The sequence below is a fragment of the Chenopodium album genome, chromosome 19 (assembly GCF_948465745.1).
Source record: "Chenopodium album chromosome 19, dcCheAlbu1.1, whole genome shotgun sequence".
Lineage (NCBI taxonomy): Eukaryota > Viridiplantae > Streptophyta > Magnoliopsida > Caryophyllales > Amaranthaceae > Chenopodium > Chenopodium album.
This window is the reverse complement of record NC_137852.1, coordinates 35,599,972-35,620,738: the sequence shown is the minus strand read 5'-3', so window position 1 is coordinate 35,620,738 and position 20,767 is coordinate 35,599,972. Positions and strand designations below refer to the sequence as shown.

At 35.8% G+C, this 20,767-nt stretch overlaps 2 protein-coding genes across 2 annotated transcripts; both read right to left on the bottom strand.

Moving 5' to 3' along the window:
* Positions 1 to 10,062: 10,062 nt before the first annotated feature.
* Positions 10,063 to 12,564, bottom strand: LOC145595281 (small ribosomal subunit protein eS19z-like). The gene is made up of 4 exons (XM_081651666.1): positions 12,406 to 12,564; positions 11,603 to 11,693; positions 10,569 to 10,752; positions 10,063 to 10,340 (listed from the first exon to the last, which is right to left on the bottom strand). The coding sequence occupies exons 1-4, from the start codon at positions 12,487 to 12,489 to the stop codon at positions 10,268 to 10,270; spliced, it is 432 nt and encodes a 143-aa protein (XP_081507792.1). The 5' UTR covers positions 12,490 to 12,564; the 3' UTR covers positions 10,063 to 10,267.
* A 6,568-nt stretch (positions 12,565 to 19,132) lies between these two features.
* LOC145594284 (uncharacterized) lies at positions 19,133 to 19,886 on the bottom strand. The gene is made up of 2 exons (XM_081650618.1): positions 19,565 to 19,886; positions 19,133 to 19,482 (listed from the first exon to the last, which is right to left on the bottom strand). Exons 1-2 carry the CDS (start codon positions 19,884 to 19,886, stop codon positions 19,133 to 19,135), a joined length of 672 nt encoding a protein of 223 aa, XP_081506744.1.
* Between the last annotated feature and the right edge of the window lie 881 nt (positions 19,887 to 20,767).

Below are 20,767 nucleotides of genomic sequence, written 5' to 3'. Positions count from 1 at the left end.
TTTTGATTTAAAAAATCTTAAAGGAAAAATGGAAATGAATAATCCCACCATTGACATTTCTGCTCCAAATAATCCAACCTTTGAATAATCTGGAAACAATCCTACCATTTAACCCCATTTTCTTAAAACAAGTCATTTTACCTAAAACCTATTGAGCCAGTAATTTTTATTTATTTTCTATAAAATTATTCTTTATTCTCTCTTCCCACCTAACCATCTTCTACCATGGCCAATCCACCATACCACCTAGGGATGTAAATGAACCAAGCCAATCAATAAACTACTCGTGTTCGGGCTCAGTTGAAGCTCGCTCATGTACGTTTATTTAATAAATGAGCCGAGCTTGAACAATTTTTGAAGCTCGTTTAATAAATGAGCTTGAACACGAACATAGATATGTTCGTTCAGATAAGTTCATGAACAACTCGTTTATTTATGTTCATGAACTACTCGTTTATTTATTTTCATGAATTTTTGATTATTTACAATTGTTAATTTAGTCATTAAATTTATAATTAAGATTCAATTATTATGCTAATTTTGAAATTTTCAAATATCAAAAGTATAAAGCTCATTTATTGGAGAAACTCGATTATTATTAAGTTCGTTCATGAAAGGCTCGGAAATTGTTAAATGAACCTGGTTCACACTAATTCATTGTGGACCATTAATATTAGGGAAAGTAAGGTTGTTTCATTAAAAAAAAAGGGGGGGGGGATTATTATAATAAAAATAAGATCACTATGTTGAAATAAATGTCATTTTGGTAATATATAGGCTATAAGAGGTTAATTTTTTTAATGAAATATTTTATATACTAGTCAATATGACAAATAAAGTTCACCATGTTAAAATTAGGGTCATAACGTCGTATTCAAGTTCACAATAATATTAAACGTTATACAAGTTTTAATAAAGGTGACTATGTTAAAAATAAGGTTACTATGTTAAAAATGAGGGTCACTATGTTCAATATAATGTCAGTTGCGTGTGTATAAATCTCGGGTCCACAATAATATTATTGTGGACCTGCCGTTTGTGAACATATAGTGTACTAAATGAGCCAAGCTTGAATAGAATTTTGAGCTCGCTTGAAAGCTCAAACTCGCCTAAGTCAAATGAACTTAAACATGAACAAGGTAATACTCGACTCGACTCGACTCGGCTTGGCTCATTTACGCCCCTACCTACCTTCCATGATCACCACCGCATCGCAACCCCACCTGCCCCCACCCCACCGGACCTCCATGGCTTCATCCCGAGATTCCCAATCCATTGGACCATCGAAAACCCACCTCCACCCTCCTCCCTACCCGACTTCTCATACCTTCCCACTTGATTCCCACGTTGTCCAACCAAAACCTCACTCTAGGCCACTAGACCATCGCGCATCGAACCGTAAACCTTCACCGTAGTTCGAAACCCACCGCACGTGACTAAACCCCGCCGATATTGGAACACTTGCGCACAACGACACAGGACCAAAACCCCACCCCACGCCACTTTGAAAATCAAATTAAAACCCACTTTTAGCATCTCTAATTCTCTATTGCGGGGAAAGGAGGAGTGTTTCTGTTCGGCGAGAAATGCGAGGGGATGCTCTCTCCGGCAACTAGCAGGGAAAGGGGGTTGATGTTCAGATAGGGAATACTTTTTTTTTTTATTTAGTTTTTTAATTTGTTTTTAATTTTGTTTTATTAACTAACTAAAAAGGGGCCAATTAAAATATGACATGTGGCATGTTACTCTCTTCAACCGGTTTCCAATTTCACAAACCGGTCATGGGACTGTTTGGAGTAGATGGAGTATAAAGGTGGGATTATTCCGAGATAATTCAAAAGTGGATTTGTTTTGAGCAAAAATGCTAAAGATGGAATTATTATTTTCCATTTTTCCAATCTTAAATAACTATTTAAGTTTTTTATTTTTTTTTTTATTTTTTTTTACCTACGTGGCATATTAGAATAAAATATATAACATTAAAGGATAGTTTTTGGTTTTATTAAATGATTGAAATCCTAAATTATAATTTGTTGTTTTTTATCTGACACTTGAAATTATCTCTCAAATCTATGTGTCAATTGATGTATTTTTTTGTAAATCGAAAATTCTAAATCATTATTTGTGTATTTTTTTAACATAACATAAACTATTCAATCTCATTCATATATTTTGCTTATGTAGCGATTGATTTTTTTAATTCAAAATTTTTAATTGGTAGAAATAATATTTTTCCTTATGTGGCGCATTAAATCATCTTGAAAAATTCTTATGTCTTACACTAAATGCTCTTGATAAATGCATCCTTAATTTATATATATTAGGTAGATTCTTAGTTGTTAAATGATGGGAAAATATAAATTCCTAAATTATTTTATTTTTCGAAGCGGTTAGTCGGTAACTAATAAAATCTAACATATGTTTTTCAACAACATTTGACGTGCCACATAGGCATGGAAGTTTTTTTGACCAATCATAAAAGAGATTTATAATATTAATTAGAAATTTAGAATTAGAAGACCAATCCGTCACATATGAAAAATGAATGAATCGGATTTGAGAGTTTTATATTTTAAATTCCACGTTGGTAAAAACAATGTATAGTGATTGAAGATTTAAATTATTTATGAAAATAAAAATTATCTTTTGATATTAATGATTCTATCTTAACATCCAGCAAATGAGATAATATTTTTTAATACTTATTTAAATTTAAATTAATCCAAGTTCTACATAAGTAAATAATGAATTATGTAGGAAAATTAATCAAAAAATCTAAAATGGTCAAAGATATTTATTTTTAATTACTTTTTTCTATAAATTTATATAAAAAAAATTAATATATATAAAAATTAGAGATAAGGCATCACAAATAATTTACAAAATATTAGATAAAAATAATCGTGCACTGTACGGGATTCAATTAGCTAGCATTTAAAATAGTCTAAATCAAAATTGAATTTATTTAAAGGTAAGAGAACTAGAAAAAATTAAAAAAGAATTCTTACAATATTAATTTTCTTAATACAAGTTCTTACATGATTATGTTTTAGAATAACTTATCAAACTTCATCAACGTTATATTGTTCAAATCTTGCGGTTGCAAATTTTTTTTTTTTTTTTTTTTTTTTTTTTTTGAAATAAAACCAATTTCAACCAAAGAACAATGAATAATAGAGCAATTAAAACTAATCTTTAATTACATAACATCAATGGAAAAATTGCCCCGAACAATCCCACCTTTGGGCCACCCGCTGAAAATAATCCCACCTTTGGATTATTTTTTAATAGTCTCACCTTTAACCCCTCGATCTTTTTTAATGGTCCCAACCAGTAACTTAACTTGCTGTAGCAAGTTACTTGACACTTGTCGACACCCAATTAGTCCAAATAACAAAATTAAAAAAAAAGTTAAAAAAACAATTAATTAATAATAATTAAACCACCCACTAACCAAACCACCTCCCTGCCACCGATCCCGGCCCACCGACCTTCCCAGCCACCAATCCCGACGCGCCAACCTCCCAGCCACTAACCTCGACGCGCCGGTCTCCTCAACCACCAATCCCGGCACGCCAACCCCCAGCCACTAACCCTGATGCGCCGACCTTCCTTGTCTCAAGTATGCTGTTGCCCCACGAATCCGACCACCCCCATCGCTCTATTCAGGCCTCGCAACCATGCACCCCTATCCCCCAATTTTGGCTTTGTCGACATCCCTAGCCCTCCTCTGGCCCGCATTGACCTTCCCTTTTCTTGAATTCCAACCGCGTCGAATTTCGTTGCCTCGATTTCGCGTGTCGAACCTTCCCTGATTCCAGCCGCGTCGGAATTGGTTTGGTGGGTTTCGATCTCCCTCCCTTTTCCTGGTTCGAGTTCAGCCTCCCTAATGATTGCTTCGATTCGAGGAGCTCTGATCTTATGGTTGCAGCAAAACGGCAATCAAAAGGTGGTTGGGGCTGGTGGAGGGGTGGCTGGTGGAAAGGTCGCTGGCTGACTTTTTATATTCTTTTTTTTTATTATTAAAAATTTTGGACAAATTGTATATTGAAAGGTGTACTTCAAACCAAAAAAAAAAAAAAAAAAAAAAAAAAAAAAAAAAAAAAAAAAAAAATTACCTTTTTAACAGGTAACTGGTCACCTGGGACCATTGAAAGCAGATTAGGGGTAAGGGTGGGATTATTAAAAAATAATCCAAAGGTGGGATTATTTTCAGCAGACTGCCCAAAGGTGGGGTTATTACGGGCAATTTTTCCTAACATCAATATACATGGATCAAAACAATACCACAAAAATGAAAAATTATTATCCTCATTGGAAATTATTTACAATAGAGAAAACATATATCATAAAATTAAGTTGGTAGCTATTAAACATTAAATTTAACGGTGAAAAGAAAAGGGCAAGAAAGTTACCATAGCTTTATGACTTGATTTGTCGGACGAAATGCTTTCTGAATGCTAGTTTTATTATATACTTTACGCAACTATAAGCACAGAGAGAGAAAGAGGTGAGAGAATGCAAGCAAATGGAGCTAAGGTAACCCTTATATATATGATGAAAAGTAAGCAAAGTATGGAAATAAATCAAATGATATCATATAAAATAATGACAATTAATAATGGAAAAACAGTATTATGTAACATGTGGCCAGGAAGTTACTAGTCTGGCAGTCTGACACGCGTCAATGTCAAACCTTTTGATGACGACAACATCATTTTCCAATGCACATAAAATTCATGTGCCACATCAAAGATTTTTTTTTTTTTAATAAAAAAAGGCCACTGTAGGCATCGTTCGAAGTTCGCCTACTTAAAAGCATGTTGTGAATATGCTTGGCACTCATCGGAAGTGAAAATTGACATAACGATTAGCGACACGATTAGGGACACGGAAAGTAGGGAGCCGCCAACAAGTTTTTAAGGAACTTGTAAACCGTTCACAAATCATAAAAGGCAACCACGAAAAGGGACAACGAAAGGCAACAACGATTGACCCGTGAAGGTTACACCCCATTCATAATCCATGAGATTACTAACTCCATATGGTTCGGAACCACGAAAGGAGGATCGGGGATGATGGTACGAAGTGAGTCATGGAGTCACATTCGCCCGTATTGGCCTCTACTCAATTCTTATTGTGAAAAGTATTCCTGCAATCTCAATGGCATACAAACAAAGATTCAATTTGCTCCAAACCATTATTAATCTATATTGGTTGAATATTAATGCAACATATTATTCTAAAATATTGGTGACCACTTTGATTAAACAACAAGATTAAAAAGGAACCTAAACCGGCTGTCCAAATTATCTTATTAGTCGTGATATTCAATTACATATTCCCTTTAAACATGCAACATGGTGATCATAATAAATATAAGAATAAACATTAATATTGGAAGCAATTCAACAATAACAACGTTAGTCAAATCAAATAATAACCCTAATCATGATACTAGCAATAAGAATAATAATAAGAGTAATTAAGTGATTAATTACTCACTCTCCGCGTTTCCTTGAATTGCTACATCATGAATAAACTGTTAGTAACTTCAATAAAAATAATAAATCAAATGTAAATTAAATTAAATAAAAAGTAGAGTTGATTTGGTCCAAACCCTCAGTTAATTCTACCTTTCACGCCTTGGTTTAAGTATAGAATTTCGGGTATTGTATGAACTCCTTAGAGTGCTTAAGGGATATAAAATGAGAGAATAGGGTAGCTAGGGTTTAGGCTAGAGCAAGAGAGAGAGAGGAGAGAATATTTTAGGTGTAGGGAGAGAGGATGATTTTTGGTGGAGAAGAGAAGAAGAGAGAATGATTTGATGATCAACCTTGTTGATGATCGAAAAAGGGGAGATATGACCTCTATTTATAGGGAAAAAAGAGGGGTCGAATCAAGAAAAGATAAGAATTCGAATCGGATAAAACTCTTGCGATAGACAGCAGTTTTTACGGTTTTTATTTTTATCATATCTTTTGATCCAGAAATCAGAATAAGATGAATAAGATATCGTTGGAAAGGTCTTGAAGTCTACTTTCTAACACAATTTAAATCAGATTAAAATATTTTGTAGAATAAAATATATGGCCGAAATAGTGGGACGGTGTCAGTTTTGGATAGAGTTTCGTATTTTTTTTATATCTTTTTCGTTATAGCTCCGAATTAATATTATAATATATCATTGGAAAGGTAATTTCAAGATCTATCCAACCATCTAAAAATTAGATATAAACAGTGATGTACGAAAATAATATCTGACAATCTTTGAACGTCTTTCAATTCGAATAGAATAAGGACTTTCAAAAAGAAAAATTTTATTCAATTTCAAACTCTTTAATCTTATCTTTTCAAAAAGGATAATTAAGATCTTTTAGAAGCTTATAGAAGCTTCCAATTAATCCTAATTGGTTTAGGAATGAGATAAAATCCTTTGGACCCTCCACATGATCATTGGGTCGTAGGTAAGGTGGGCTTAGGTTCGGTTTAGACCCAGTTTAGTATTTTGGCCATAATTTATTCGTTATACTCGGATTTGAGCTTATAATATATCGTTGGAAAGATATTTTCAAGCCCCATCCAACTATTTAATCATTGGACCCAGATTATGGACCAAAATAAACTGGTCTAAACGTTTTTATAAAAAGGACACGAAATGAATGATTTTAATGGACACGAAATGAATTATTTTGGGTTTAAAGGCACGAAAAGAGAATTGCTCATAGTCATAGCCATGGAATTACTAAAGTGAGTAACGAAAATCAGATTGAGTTGTAAGTTGTTTCAATTCTCTTTGCACTTTCAATTATCAGATTAATTGCATACTTTGTCGTTTTTTGGTATTAAAAAACACTGTTGCAGTTTATTACTTCCTCCGTTTCTATTTAGTTGATGCGTTTGATTTAGGCACATATATTAAGGAGAGGAGAGAGAGTGATAGAGAATGAAAAAACAAGTGGGGTAGCTTGTAATCCAAGGTAAAAAATTTACCCAAAAAGGAAACGTGTCAACTAAAAAGAAACTTCCTAAAAAGGAATACGTGTCAACTAAAAAGAAACGGAGGTAGTATAATTTTTTTTCTTTTATGCCTCCCAAAAGTAAGTACTCTATGAGAAAGAAAAAAAAAATGAAAGAGTTAATCTCAAAGAGGAGTAATTTTTATTGTATTGGGAAATTAATTATACGAAGTACTGTATTATTTACTGTACAATTTAAATAAAGTAGTTTGAGTTTTGGGTTTGATTTAAAAATGTAAATTATTTCATCTATGATCTCTTAGAGATAACTTTAATATTTACTAGGGCCTAATTTCTAAGTTTAGAACAGGGCCCCTAAAATGGTTGGGACGGCCCTGGTCACTCCTCACATGACGGGTAGCTAGTCTATCCATCATAGCTAGAGAAGAAGTACAGACCCTCCACAGAAAAAATTTTAGATTTGGTGGTCCCTGAATATTCCAAACCAATCTCCACCTTTTCCCATTTGCCTCATCAGATTGCTGAGCCCAACCCCTCGCATGACCCATACGTCCCAAACAATAACCCGACTTAATGGTATACACCCCATCTTTAGTCGGCCACCAATATAGTAAATCCGATGAATCATGAAAACTAAGTGTGATTGCTTGAATGACACTTGCATCTGCTTCATTTAAAACTTCATGTAACATCTCCCCCTTCCAACTTTTTTGCTCAGTATCAATTAGCTCTCTCGTACATTCAAGTTTGCAGAAAACTCCAAGTTAGGATTAGGAACAGCCACCGAGTTCTCCCCAGGCATCCATGTAGGGTTTTAGGTACTATAATGCGGAATTTCACGAATCATATTCGTTCGCACCTAAACAGGATCTACAAGCATAACACATAAAGAATCACATAATACATACCTTTGACACGTGATTTCCACGTTGCAATTGACTACCAATTAGGGAGAGAATAGAGCCTCAAGCGTTGCTCCTCTACTTAGTTCACGGGATTCGAATAAGTCGTCCACCAATACTATATTGGTCTAGTGAAGGAGGAAAACTAAGATCACTACCTTTGCGAACAACCGGCCACCACCACCACCGTGAATGCACCGCCGACGCACACCAAGGAGGACGGACGAGAGTGAGAGAGAGTTTGTGATCAGGGGTTGGCTTGTGTTTGCTAATTAGGGTTTGATCTATGATCACTTAATGTTATGTTCAACCCTAGGCGCCTATTCTATTTGTAATCATATTACAACTAGACTAGGAAGCAAGCCCAATCCACCTAAACTCTTCCATATGGCCGATCACCTAGAGGGAGAAGGCCTATCATGGGCCTCTTCCTCTTATGCTCAATCTAGGCCATTTGTGTGACTTTATAGGATCCGTTCAATTCGGGTTTTAGGCTATTTTACTAGCCTAAATATCGTAAGTACCTCAGCTATGATAATACAACGACCCAAGAGAACGAACTTTATTATCTTCATAATTTAATCCATTATATATCTAGTAATTACACTTGACGAAGACATAAATCCTTCAATGCATCGCTCCAAACGTTAATCATGCTTCCGTCCCCATCCCTCCACTATAACCCAACAAGTAGCTTAACAATGCTTTCGCCCCTTATGTTCTCCTCCAAACAAAGCTCGGATCAAAACCCATATGCGATGATAGGAAATCCCCATTTTTACAATATTTGGCTTTCAATACTTAACACGTAAGAAAAGACTTGTTACACAAAAGTTGCCACCCAGGGGCTTGATTAAAGACTTTTACATCCCTAAACCCCATTCCTCCCAAAGATTTCGGCAAGCAAAGCTTCCCCCAACTAACCAATTGCATCTTACGTTCCGTTCCTTTTGCACCCCACCAAAACCAAGCTAACATGGAATGAATCTCATCAATTAAACGTGCCATATCAAAGAATAAAACAACATAACTGGGTTTGATTAATAAAAAAGTAAAATTTTGATATTTTATATAAATAAAGGTTGTGTGTACTTCCTTCCTTTTTTAAAATTACATTAAATTCCTAAATTGATCATTTTTTAAGTGCATCATTCTCTTGCTTAAGAGTTTTTTTCTTCTTTTTATTTTATCTCTCTCCTTACATGGTCTCCATTTCTACATTTTTTTTAAATTATTAATTTTCTCTTAACTTCCATTCCTTTTAATAAAATAATATTATTCCCTTTGTTTAGTATAAGGTTATACTTTGACCAACATATATATTGTCTAATTAAATAATAAAAGTAAATGAGATTATTGATAATCTCTGAACTTTTATTTTGTTACTTGATTGTTTGAAAATTTTGACTTATACAAACAAAAAAATCTCAAAATTTCTCTTACTACCCAATCAAATAAAAGTTTTATTTTACTGTCAAAAATAAAATTAAAAATTAAATTTTTGACCAATTAACGAGTTCTATCTATAAATTAGTTAGTGGGGCCTACACGTTAAGCTTTTCCTCATAATTCACACCATTTTTCCTCTTTCAGTTTTGTACCTCAATTTAAGCATCAAATTAATCTCATTCACTCTAGTTATAAAAAAAATAAAAAATAAAAATAAAAATAAAAAATAAAAATAAAATAAAATAAAATAAAAAGACATTTGATACGGGATTTTTAGGAGTATCTGCAACGGTTTTGAACCGTATAACTAGTGGGCCTAGCCAATGAGGAAAATTATTTGCTACGGTTCAGAATCGTAGCAATTTTAAGTTATTTGCTACGGTTATTTTATAAAAACCATAGTGTTTTTGTACTTTTTGCTACGTGTTTCTTTTTTAAAACGTAGCTTTTGCTATTTTATGGCTCCACAGTCCACACATTAGAAGCATCTCCCTTATGCTTGAACATCTCCATATCACACCATCTCCCTAATCTCCACACTAAGACCAAAGTACAACGCTATTTTCAGTTGCTTAATCCAACGTTTCGAGTAAGAATTAATCTAACACGAAATAGTCAATACCATAAGATTAGGAAAGGATAACAGTAATGCTATTTGATAAATCATGAAGATAGGGCGTCACAAAGTCACATGGATTTAAGACTATTATAAAGAGGAGCAAATTAAACCACAACAAAAATGAAGTAAAATTAATTTCATAATCTTGTGTCCTCCGTAGACAAAAAATCTCAAGACAACTATCACGGCATCACAAAACTAACAATCAACATAGGCCACAATAGGTAAAATTCTGCTTTACGTCCCTCAACTAGTTTTCAATTTTGAGTCAAAAAAACAATCCATTGATGCATTTGTAAGAGTGCAACCCAGCCTTCTTACACCTCAACGCCAATTCTACCAGCCACTTGATCAAGATCTCGCTGGCCACTGGATGTGATTTTCCTTCCCCTGCAAATAAAAAAGTAAATGTCATTAGACTCTCAAGACAACCAATTACATCTTCGATGAAAGAGCTCAAATAATAAAACCAATGATGAGATTTAAATCCATAATGTTGGTAATGCTAATATCAAGTAGCTTGAATTGGTTGTATTACACTCAGCTTGTTAAAAAATGGCACACTGAACAGCCATGCTCTGAGTTACCAGCTGATTATAATAACAAAGAACAGCTTACCCTTTAGGATCAATTTCGACAATTTTCACTTGCTCTAATTGCTGAAGAATGTGACGAGCAACAGAACCACTGCTCTTGCAGAAATGAGGAGGGCGACTACCGTTTCTCTTGCTTCCTCCATAAATCCTTCTGAATCCACCAACACCAAGTCCACCCCTCAAGTAGATTTTCCTTGCCATTGAAGCTGCCAAAAAGAAGAACAATTAACAACTACCAAAAAATACAAAAAGTACCCAAGTACAATACAAATATCAAATTCTTCAGCAGATACGAGAATTTTTACACACAGCCTTTCACAATCTTACTGTAGTAAAACGTAGAATTTTTATTTTGTATAGAAGGAAACATATAAGATATTGGAAAGACTAAAAAAGCTACAAAAGGTGTAAGCCAACCTTCACTTCACTGGAAAAAATGCCAGTAGTTAATCAAAAAGCAAAGCATCAACAACCATCATTATCTACTCACGGTCTACTACTTCATATTACCTATCATGCTACCACACTTTCACAACCCACATGATTTTAATCACTTGTCATGAAAAGAAAACCTCTTTAGCTCTCCACTTATGAAAGGTCAAGCTGATACAATAAGCATTGCGAATAGACGTAAGAGCGTGAAGACCTTGCTACACCATGTTAATAAAAGTATGGATTAAATAGAAAGTGGCTCCTCTTGTTTTTTTCACAAGAAAATCAATTCACAACGAACATGATCAAAAACTTATATATCCATCAATTCAATGCCTTCTGTGCACTAAAAAAGAACAAGTAAATAATGGTGACCAACAAATTTATTACCTAAGAGAGAAGAAAAAAAGGTATCATTACTTTCTCCAGCAACAACAGCTTATCCAAGAAACCAACAACACACCGTTCACTAGGCATTATCAATTTGAAATTCTACATTCACTTGACAGTAATAAGCCAAGGAAGGAACAAACCATACACTCAATTATGTTTATCACACGTAGATTCAAATTTTCAATCTCAAGAGACAAGCAAGTGAAGATTCCCAGAGAAAATCTGACTTACCAGCTCTGATGTAATACCAGTCGGGGTCGTATGGAGCAAGTTCCTTTAGCTTACCAGTCTTGACGATGTCAGTCCAATGAGGCAACTCCATCTACAGAATGCAAAGAACATATAAACAACCTATCAAAATCTAGCTTTACGTCAAAGATTGCAACTTTACTAGCATCTAATGCCATAAAAAATTTAGCAAACTGATTTTTCACAATTGCGAATGGGGCATCATTATAAGCAATAGCATCGAATATCATTCTATCGTATATCATATCCAAAGTATGCAGTAAAATAATAGCTAAACTCGCCTCACTATTGTATCATTGATACTTATTATAATCTCCTCCTGATGTATACAAATTAGCAACTTATGCCATTCTATAGTATTAGAAAAACAAAATGCAAGTCACCCAAATGGCTAAACTTGCCCTTATTAAATCATATTCGCCTCTTTATTTTAATTTACTTCTTATGTTTCAGATTAATTGCGATATTAGAGCGTAAATGACAGAAATTAAATCATCTAATGCTACATTCTACAGAAAAATACCCCATTTCCAACCCAATATAACTCGGAATACTCCAAACTAATCATAAAATTTCAAATTAATCAAACAGAAATCCCTAGAAAACCAAAAATCATACAAAAAAAAAAAACATAATTATGGAAAATTGAAGCTCGAATCTTCAACTAATGTGCGAACAAATTTCCTTAATCAAAACTCAATCACAAAGTATAAAATTAACATTGAATCGAAAATCATGATTTCAAAATCAATAAATTCGATAGCAATAAAGAAGAAGAGGAGAACCTTGCCGGAGCGCTTAAGATGAGCAGCATAAGCTTTGACGAAATCGTGAGGAGAAACATCTTTAACAGTTTTGCCGGCCTCCATTGTTGTTCAGTTTGTTTCTCTCGCAGCTGCTGCAGAAGAAATGGGGGGCAAAGGTGAGTAAGGCTTTATTAGGGTTTTGTTTTGGTTTTTAAATAAGACACACAAACCTCTATCTCGTTTTATTGGGTTCTTCTTCTTATGGGCCTAAGGGTACACTTCATGTTTAGTAACCAAACCGTAATACGGAGTACTTGTTTAGGGATGGCAATGGATCCTGAACCCGTGGACCGGACGAATTCGGGTCTGGTTCGGAAAAGAATGGATATGGGTATGGATTTAAACAAAATACATGTACCCATACAAAAAAAAAAATACCCGTTTATTATTATTTTTTATTCTTTTAATATTGATCTATACTACAAGAATAAAAAACAGAATAAACGGATAAATAAAAAAGAATACCCATACCCGTATATATTAAAATGTGCTCCTAAAATTGTATATGTGTCACATGTACCCCTTCTTACATAAGTATCACGTCACATCATCATTTAATAAATCATCTTAGTTGGAAATGAAACTTGCTTTATTAATTCACATTATAAATAAATGGATCTTGCTAACGAGCGCCCCGGGCGTTAGATAAGGATAAATTATATTGGTTGAAATGGTATTAAGTTAGGAATTCATGACAAAATCATGCGTCGTTCGGTGTAATTAATATTAATTTTACTTTAATATTTGCAATTTAATTCTCTTATCTAACGCCCCAAGGGTGCTCATTAGCTTTTGCCTAAATAAATACATAAACATATTAAAATGTACAATTAAACTATACACAAAAAAAAAAAAAAAAAAAAAAAGGAAAGATACACTTTAATAATTCCAACTATGACGATTTACTTCTAATAATCCTAACTAAGGTTTATATTATTATAATCCCGACTACGGGGTCAGTTTTCCTCCAATAGTATTTAGGGGGCGTTTGGTTCGCGGAATATAGGAATGATGTATGGGTTTGTAATGACTAAAACCTACCGTATGTTTGGTTGTCAAAAGTATGAATTTTAAACCCATACCTCAAACCCATGAGGTATGGGGTTTGAAAATCTTGGGGGTATGGTGGGTTTGGCTCATTCCATTCCCTTAAGTATCAAATACATGGCATTAAGGGGATGAGATTCTATTCCAAAATTGAACCAAATACATAGTATTAAGTATCAAGTTTCAAACCACATTCCTGATTCCAAACCCATACTATTATGCTAACCAAACGCCCTCTTAGCTGTTGATTGCATGGATAGGTATGATATTTATTGTTTATGTAGTGCCTTGATTCTATTAACTAACTTTTCAAAGTGTAAATCTTATTGTTATGAGAAAATTTAGTCAGTAGTAGCTAGTCCTTATTGAGAAAAATCCAAGTTTATCTCCTTCATAAACAAATTATGTTTATCAAATGGCAAAAGTGTAAGTAATTCAACAACTTTTTTTAAAGATCGATCCCACAATAGTTGATTTATTTACAAATATGCTATGATGACTAGAAAATGGATTTGTAATAATTGATTTATTTACAAGTAGGCCATGATTTGGCAAACTTGTTGATTTATTTACAATTTTGTCATTTGATAAATAAATTTTGTTGATCAAGGAGATAAACTGGGGCTTCGTTTGTGCTTATTAGTAGCAAGCATATGCGATTTTTGCTTTATCAGAAGAGGTTGGAAATTTAGAATGGATCAATCCTAGGCTGGAAAGTACAATTAAAAGCTACGGACTTTGACAAATCCTGATATATAAAGATAGACCATTTTGTAGCCAACCTACCCCATCTTTAGGATTAAGGCTTATTTGTAGGGATATCCTCCAATTCTTCTTATAGCTTCTAATAGAAATGAAATTTAGTGAGACATTATAAACTTCCTGAAAATTTAGTGTGCCCTTTAGTGGGAGAGAGTGTATAATCACCTGTAACTCTTGAGTTAGAGACTATCTAGGATGCCAGATTCTTATCTATTTTCATGAGCATAGGCATGATTTGTCGAGTTGAGTATGTAATTTCCATAATTTTCTCGTGTGTTACTATATCCGATCTTTGATGGACATTAATTTATTACATTCATAGAAAGGTTTGCATGATTATTTTAGTTTTTATAGTTGAATTATCCGCAGGCTAGATTAGATAACTTATGTAGCGTACTTTACTTGTTTATAAAGTTTAATCATACATATTAACATGGTTCTCTTTATGCTCCGCTTTCTACATAGATTTCAGTCTTGACACCCAATATGGACCAAATATTAAAACTCCCAGAAGACACAGGAAATCACATACTCTCTTTCCTGACAACACGAGATGCTATTCTGACAAGACTTGGAGGCATGATTGGCTTAGCATCCCCTGCCTCAACTTGGGGCGATGCTAGAATTTGGACGATGTAAGTTACCGACTGGCCTGCAAAGATGATCCTGATCCTGATGATGCACTAGAATTCCTAGAGTTTCTTGACAGAGCTGTTATAAGCAAAAGGCCAACACTTCAAAAGTTACACCTTTATATACCTCTAATATATAGCTTGCATTCAAGAATTGCTTCTTGTTTGGAAAAGTTGATAGTTGACGAGCTTGTAGTTGATATCATTGGTGTTTTAATAATTTCTAAACTTAGTTGTTCATACTAATGGAATATTCAGGGGTGCAAATTATCTAAGTATATGGTATATTTGTAAGTGAAATTAATCTTTCTCCATTGCGCGAACTTTGTGTGAACCATGTCATAATGGATCAGCAGATGGTCGAGAACCTAGTAGCTAGCTAAACTGGTGTTGAGAAGTTCTGCATCAATGATTTTATTGTAGTATTTAGCTGTTGATTGTGTAGAATAGTGTAATTCTCCTTACCAGAAGCATTCTCATTAATTCAATATATATAGGGTTTACAATCTAATCATGAGATTACCTAAATTACACAAGGATATATCTTTACAGAATATTAACATGATAATATTAATATATTATCTAACACACCCCTGTAGTCGAAGCGGGAGAAGGTCGGACGCTGAGACTGTCTCTAAAATCTAAAAAGAGTTGGCGCGGTAGCCCTTTTGTGAAAATGTCGGCGTATTGAGAAGAAGACGAAACATGTAAGACTTTCACCTCACCTAGAGCGACCTTGTCGCGAACAAAATGAATGTCTATCTCAATGTGCTTTGTACGATGGTGTTGTACCGGGTTGCATGATAAATACACTGCCGATATATAATCACAATAGACCAACGATGCCTGTCGAACAGGGCAATGTAGCTCAAGAAGAAGGTTCCGTAGCCAACATAATTCAGAAAGAACATTAGCGACGCATATATATTCTACTTCAGCACTGGATTTGGACAGAGTAGCCTGTCGTTTAGCAGACCATGAGACAAGATTATCACCTAAATAAACACAATACTCGAAGTAGAGCGCCGAGTGTCCGGGCATCCGGCCCAGTCGACATCTGTGTAAGAAGTTAGTCTCGTAGGAGCTGAACGATATAAATGTATCCCATGATCATAAGTGCCTTTGATGTATCTGATAATACGCTTTAGAGCGTTAAAATGAGGTTCCCTAGGAGCATGCATAAATAGACAAACCTGCTGAACAGCATAAGAAATATCAAGTCTGGTGAAAGTGAGGTACTGGAGTGCACCTGCAAGACTTCTGTAAAGAGAGGAATCCTTCAATAGCTCACCATCGTGAGCGCCGAGCTTGGACTTCGTGTCAACAAGTGTGACCACGGGTTTGCAACTGTCCATCTTAGCCTTGTGAATAATTTCCTCTGCGTACTTACTTTAACAAAGAACCATAGAATCCTTCGTCCGGGTTACAGAAATTCCCAAAAAAATAGCTCAACTTACCCAAGTCAGACATGTCAAATTCTGACTTTAGAAGAGCAATAATGTCACACTTGAAAGTTTCAGAGGAAGCTGTATGTACAATGTCATCAACATAAAGCAAGAGATATGCAACATTAGCACCATGTCGCAAAATAAAGAGGGAATTATCACATTTGCTGCACACAAAACCAATCTGCAAGAGAAATTTAGCAAACCGTTGGTACCATGCACGGGGTGCCTGTTTAAGGCCATAGAGAGATCTGTTTAGCCGACATACATAATGAGGAGCATATGGATTCACAAATCCTGGAGGTTGATGCATAAAAACCGTTTCTTTGAGATCACAATGAAGAAACGCGTTTTTAACATCTAACTGATGAATAGGCCAATCTCTGCCCATAGCAATACTCAACACAGTGCGAATAGTAGCTGGCTTAACAACTAGACTGAAAGTCTCATCACAATCAACACCAACCTGTTGAGACTTGCCATTCACAACAAGTCTCGCCTTATATAATTCAAATCACCATTGTCTTTGTACTTGTGTTTAAACAACCACATACAACGAATAATATTCACCCCTTCCGGCCACGGAACAAGGTCCCAAGTATGCTGTTTAGTAAGAGCATTAAATTCCTCATGCATGGTGGCATTCCAATTATGGTCAAGCATGGCTAATTTCGGGTTTTTAGGAAGAGGAATTATAGCAGGAACCGTAATATGAGCTTGATATTTGGGGTTCGGTTTGAAAATACCGTCCTTAGCACGAGTTGTCATAATGTGGGAAGGCTCAATAGTAGCTCTAGATGGAGGAGAAGGAACCGGGGTGGGGTTGGGTAATGACCCAAACTGAATGGTGGGTGAAATTGGGGAGAAAGGAGTAGTAGGAGAGGTTGGTGGACTCGGCAGGTGGGTCCGCGGCTGGGCCGCGGCCTGCTGTTCACTTCCGCGGCCCACCTGCAGAGTAAACTGTAAAGGGGGAGGTTTGGGCTGGGAGAACCGCAGTGGGCCTGCGGTGGAGAGCTGAGTGGTCGCGGCCCACTTGCTGAGGGGAGAGCTGGTCCGTTTGGTGAGAGGGGTTTGTGGGTTTTGGTTGAGGAGTTGGGCCTTGTGTTTGGGGTTGGTTTGTGTTTTGTGGGACTTGGGCTTGCAAGAGAGGGAGGTATGGATCAGGATACTCTAAGAATTCATAATCAATTTCTTTGAACTGCTGAATATTCGAGAAAGGAAAAATACTTTCAACAAATGTAACATGTCGGGAAATGATTATTTTGTTAGAGGAGAGATCATAGCACAAATAACCCCTATGATTAGATGGGAAACCCAAGAAGACACAAGGTGTGGACCGAGGTGCAAGCTTATTGGAAGCGGTATCACTAAGATTTGGGTAGCAAAGACAACCAAAAGTACGAAGATGTTCATACGTGGGACACCTACAATAAAGAACCTCAGTTGGAGTTTAATTTTGTATGGTTGTGGAGGGAAGAATATTAAGAATATATGCAACCATAGACACAGAATAAACCCAAAAAGATGGAGGTAGAGAAGCATGGAAAAGGAGAGTGCGAGACATATTGTTATTGTGCGAATTATTCTTTCGGATTTGCCATTTTGAGAAGAAGTTTTAGGGCAAGAAAATCGAAAAACCATGCCGTTATCCACATAAAAATTTTGAAAAGGTGAATTATCAAATTCTCGGCCATTATCACTTTGAAAAGTTTTAATGTCCCTTTTGAATTGGGTTTGAATATATGCTCGGAAATTAATTAAGGTGGCATAGACTTGAGATTTATATTTGATAGGAAACACCCAAAGATAATGAGAGAAATCATCAAGTAAAACTAAGTAATATTTGTGACCCAATTTGCTAAAATAGGAGATGTCCATAAATCCATATGAATAATATCAAACGGTGAGAAAGTAATAGAAGTAGATGGCTTAAAAGGAAGCCGTACATGTTTTCCCAAAGGACAAGAATAGCAAAAATGAGAATTATTTCTCTTATTACAAAGAATGTAGTTATTTTTCCTAAGAAAATCAAAAACAGGATTGCCGAGGTGTCCAAGCCTATGATGCTAAACAGAAGAAGAAATTGCAGCAAGAGATAGATGACTATTGTCATTGTTGCAGAAATTGATGAGAAAGGATAGAGGTCCCCCACACTATTGCACCTTGATAGAATGGTCCCCGAAATAAGGTCCTTCACAGAAAAACCAAGAGGGTCAAACTCGACAGACACGGAATTGTCATAAGTGAATTTTCTAACAAAAATTAAAATTTTAATCATGTTAGGGACATAGAGAACATTTTTGAGGTTGAAAGGGGGGTTAGGTGTAGGGGTAGTAGAATTGCCATAACCATTTATCGGAATGCGTTTGCCATCACCAACTAAAATAAATTGAGGAATGCTCAAATTAAACAAGTTAGAGAGTTTACCCGAATCACGAGTCATATGAGAGGTGGCCCCCGTGTCCATATACCAACCTTTGTTCGGTGGTTGTAGACTTATTGAACTGTAAGCTTGACCCAAGTCGGTAGGAGACATAAGCTGCCCATAATTGAAGGTTGCTGCTGCCCATAGCCACAGTATTGGGCCTGTTGGGTTGGGTAAGGGCAGGGTGGTGAAGCCCACTACCCTTGCTGTTGTTGTGGGATCCAGCAGGGTTGGGCTCCCCATTGTGGGGCCTGTTGCTGTTGGGCCAAGCTGGACGGCCCAGAACCTTGCTGCTATTGCGAATTGTTGTTGTTTGAACCTCGTCCTCGGCGACGCCCTTTCCCAGACTTGGTGCTGCCACGGCCACGGCCGCGACCACCCTTGGTGGCGCCGCGCTATTCGTCTGCTGGCGGTTGAGGGTTGCTGGAGTTGGTCCCAGTTTGGGCCTGCGAGGTTTGGGCCATAAAGGCTTGACCTTGCTCCTTTTGTTTGTCCTTCCTAGTCTCCTCCAATAAGAACGTGGATCGCGCCTTGTTGAAGCTCGGAGTTGGTTCGGCTTGTGAAACTATGGCAGCCACAGTATCATACTCACCCTCGGTGAGTCCGGCAATTAATTGCATAACCATCTTTCGATCGGAAACCGGGCAATCAACGTTGGCTAGTTGATCCGCAAGAAGCTTAATTTGCCTACAATAATCATTCATGTTAGCATAATGTTCAAGCTTCGTGTTGGAAAAATGCTCTTCTAGATAAACAGCCCTACTATGCTTATTATCATGAAAAATCTCCTCGAGATGGGTCCATATATAGTTCTAGAACCGTGGCACCCGGTTTCATGATTGTTTGAACAAGGTCTTTAGAAATGGTTCTGTAGATCCAATTCTTCACAATTGCATCAAGCCTCTTCCATGTTGCATCATCAATCCCCGTTGGTCGAGACACCTCGGAGTCAATATGATCTTCAACGTTATACGCACAAGAGTGAATTTGAAAGAGTTCTGCCCATGTAGCATATCGTGCTTCTTCCTGATCAAGAGTTACACTCAATAGGTTTTTGATGTTTGGAACAGCAAAAGTTGGGTGAGTGTTAGGGTTGTGTGGAGGAGAAGGAGGAGGAGGGGTATGAGGGGTTGCGTTGTCACCAGCCATGGAGGTTGACGGCTGACCGGAGGTGAATAGTGACGGCAAGAAAGGGGTCTAGGATCGTTTAAGGTTTGAGAGAAAGAAAGGAAAACCCTAAGAGGAATCTGATACCATGTAGAATAGTGTAATTACCGGAGGCCTTCTCATTAATTCAATATATATAGGGTTTACAACCTAATCATGAGATTACCTAAATTACACAAGGATATATCTTTACAAAATATTAAAAAGATAATATTAATATATTATCTAACAGATTGCATGGATAAGTATGATATTTTTTGTTTATGTAGTGCAATCAACAGCTAAATACTACAATAAACTACTCATAGCCATTTTTTAAACCAGCATATTTCAATACCAAATTTGCAATTGAAAAGAGTATGGTGGAAGAACTAAGCAACAAAAACCAGCAGTGAATAACATAATTTGTAACATCAAAGCACATAAAGATGAAAACATTAGCAGAAAAATTAACCTACAACTATAAATTAACCCAATTTGAAGTAATACAAGGAAGAGAAAAAATAAATATGAAATTAAGCCATAAAAAAACTTGAATTAGAAAGAGATATTTACCAGATTTTGACTGTTTACTTTTAACCCATCTATACTGTATATTAAAAGGCGTTCCTTTTAAAGGAACGGTGCCACGTGACACTCTTCAAAGTATGTGTACCTATGTCACAATTCCATGTCATCATCCAACATATATGCGCAACGTAAGCTAGCCACTTCATTTAACAAAATAAATTATGCTTACAACAAGATTCGAACCCATAACCTCCAATATACATAAGTAATACTTTTACCATCTCAACCAACTATTATTAATGTTTCAAGTTTCACATAATATTATAATATTCCTTTCATTTATTAAGTAAATT

What these genes read in the sequence shown, in the direction of transcription:
- LOC145594284 (XM_081650618.1), bottom strand. Translation starts at nt 19,886, where the DNA reads ATGGCTGGTGACAACGCAACCCCTCATACCCCTCCTCCTCCTTCTCCT. An exon ending in TCAAACAATCATGAAACCGG is followed by an intron (nt 19,483 to 19,564) that starts GTGCCACGGTTC and finishes CTGTTTATCTAG; the next exon opens with AAGAGCATTTTTCCAACACG.
- LOC145595281 (XM_081651666.1), bottom strand. Translation starts at nt 12,489, where the DNA reads ATGGAGGCCGGCAAAACTGTTAAAGATGTTTCTCCTCACGATTTCGTC. An exon ending in CTGGTATTACATCAGAGCTG is followed by an intron (nt 10,753 to 11,602) that starts GTAAGTCAGATT and finishes TCTTTTTGGCAG; the next exon opens with CTTCAATGGCAAGGAAAATC. An exon ending in GTCGAAATTGATCCTAAAGG is followed by an intron (nt 10,341 to 10,568) that starts GTAAGCTGTTCT and finishes TTTTATTTGCAG; the next exon opens with GGGAAGGAAAATCACATCCA.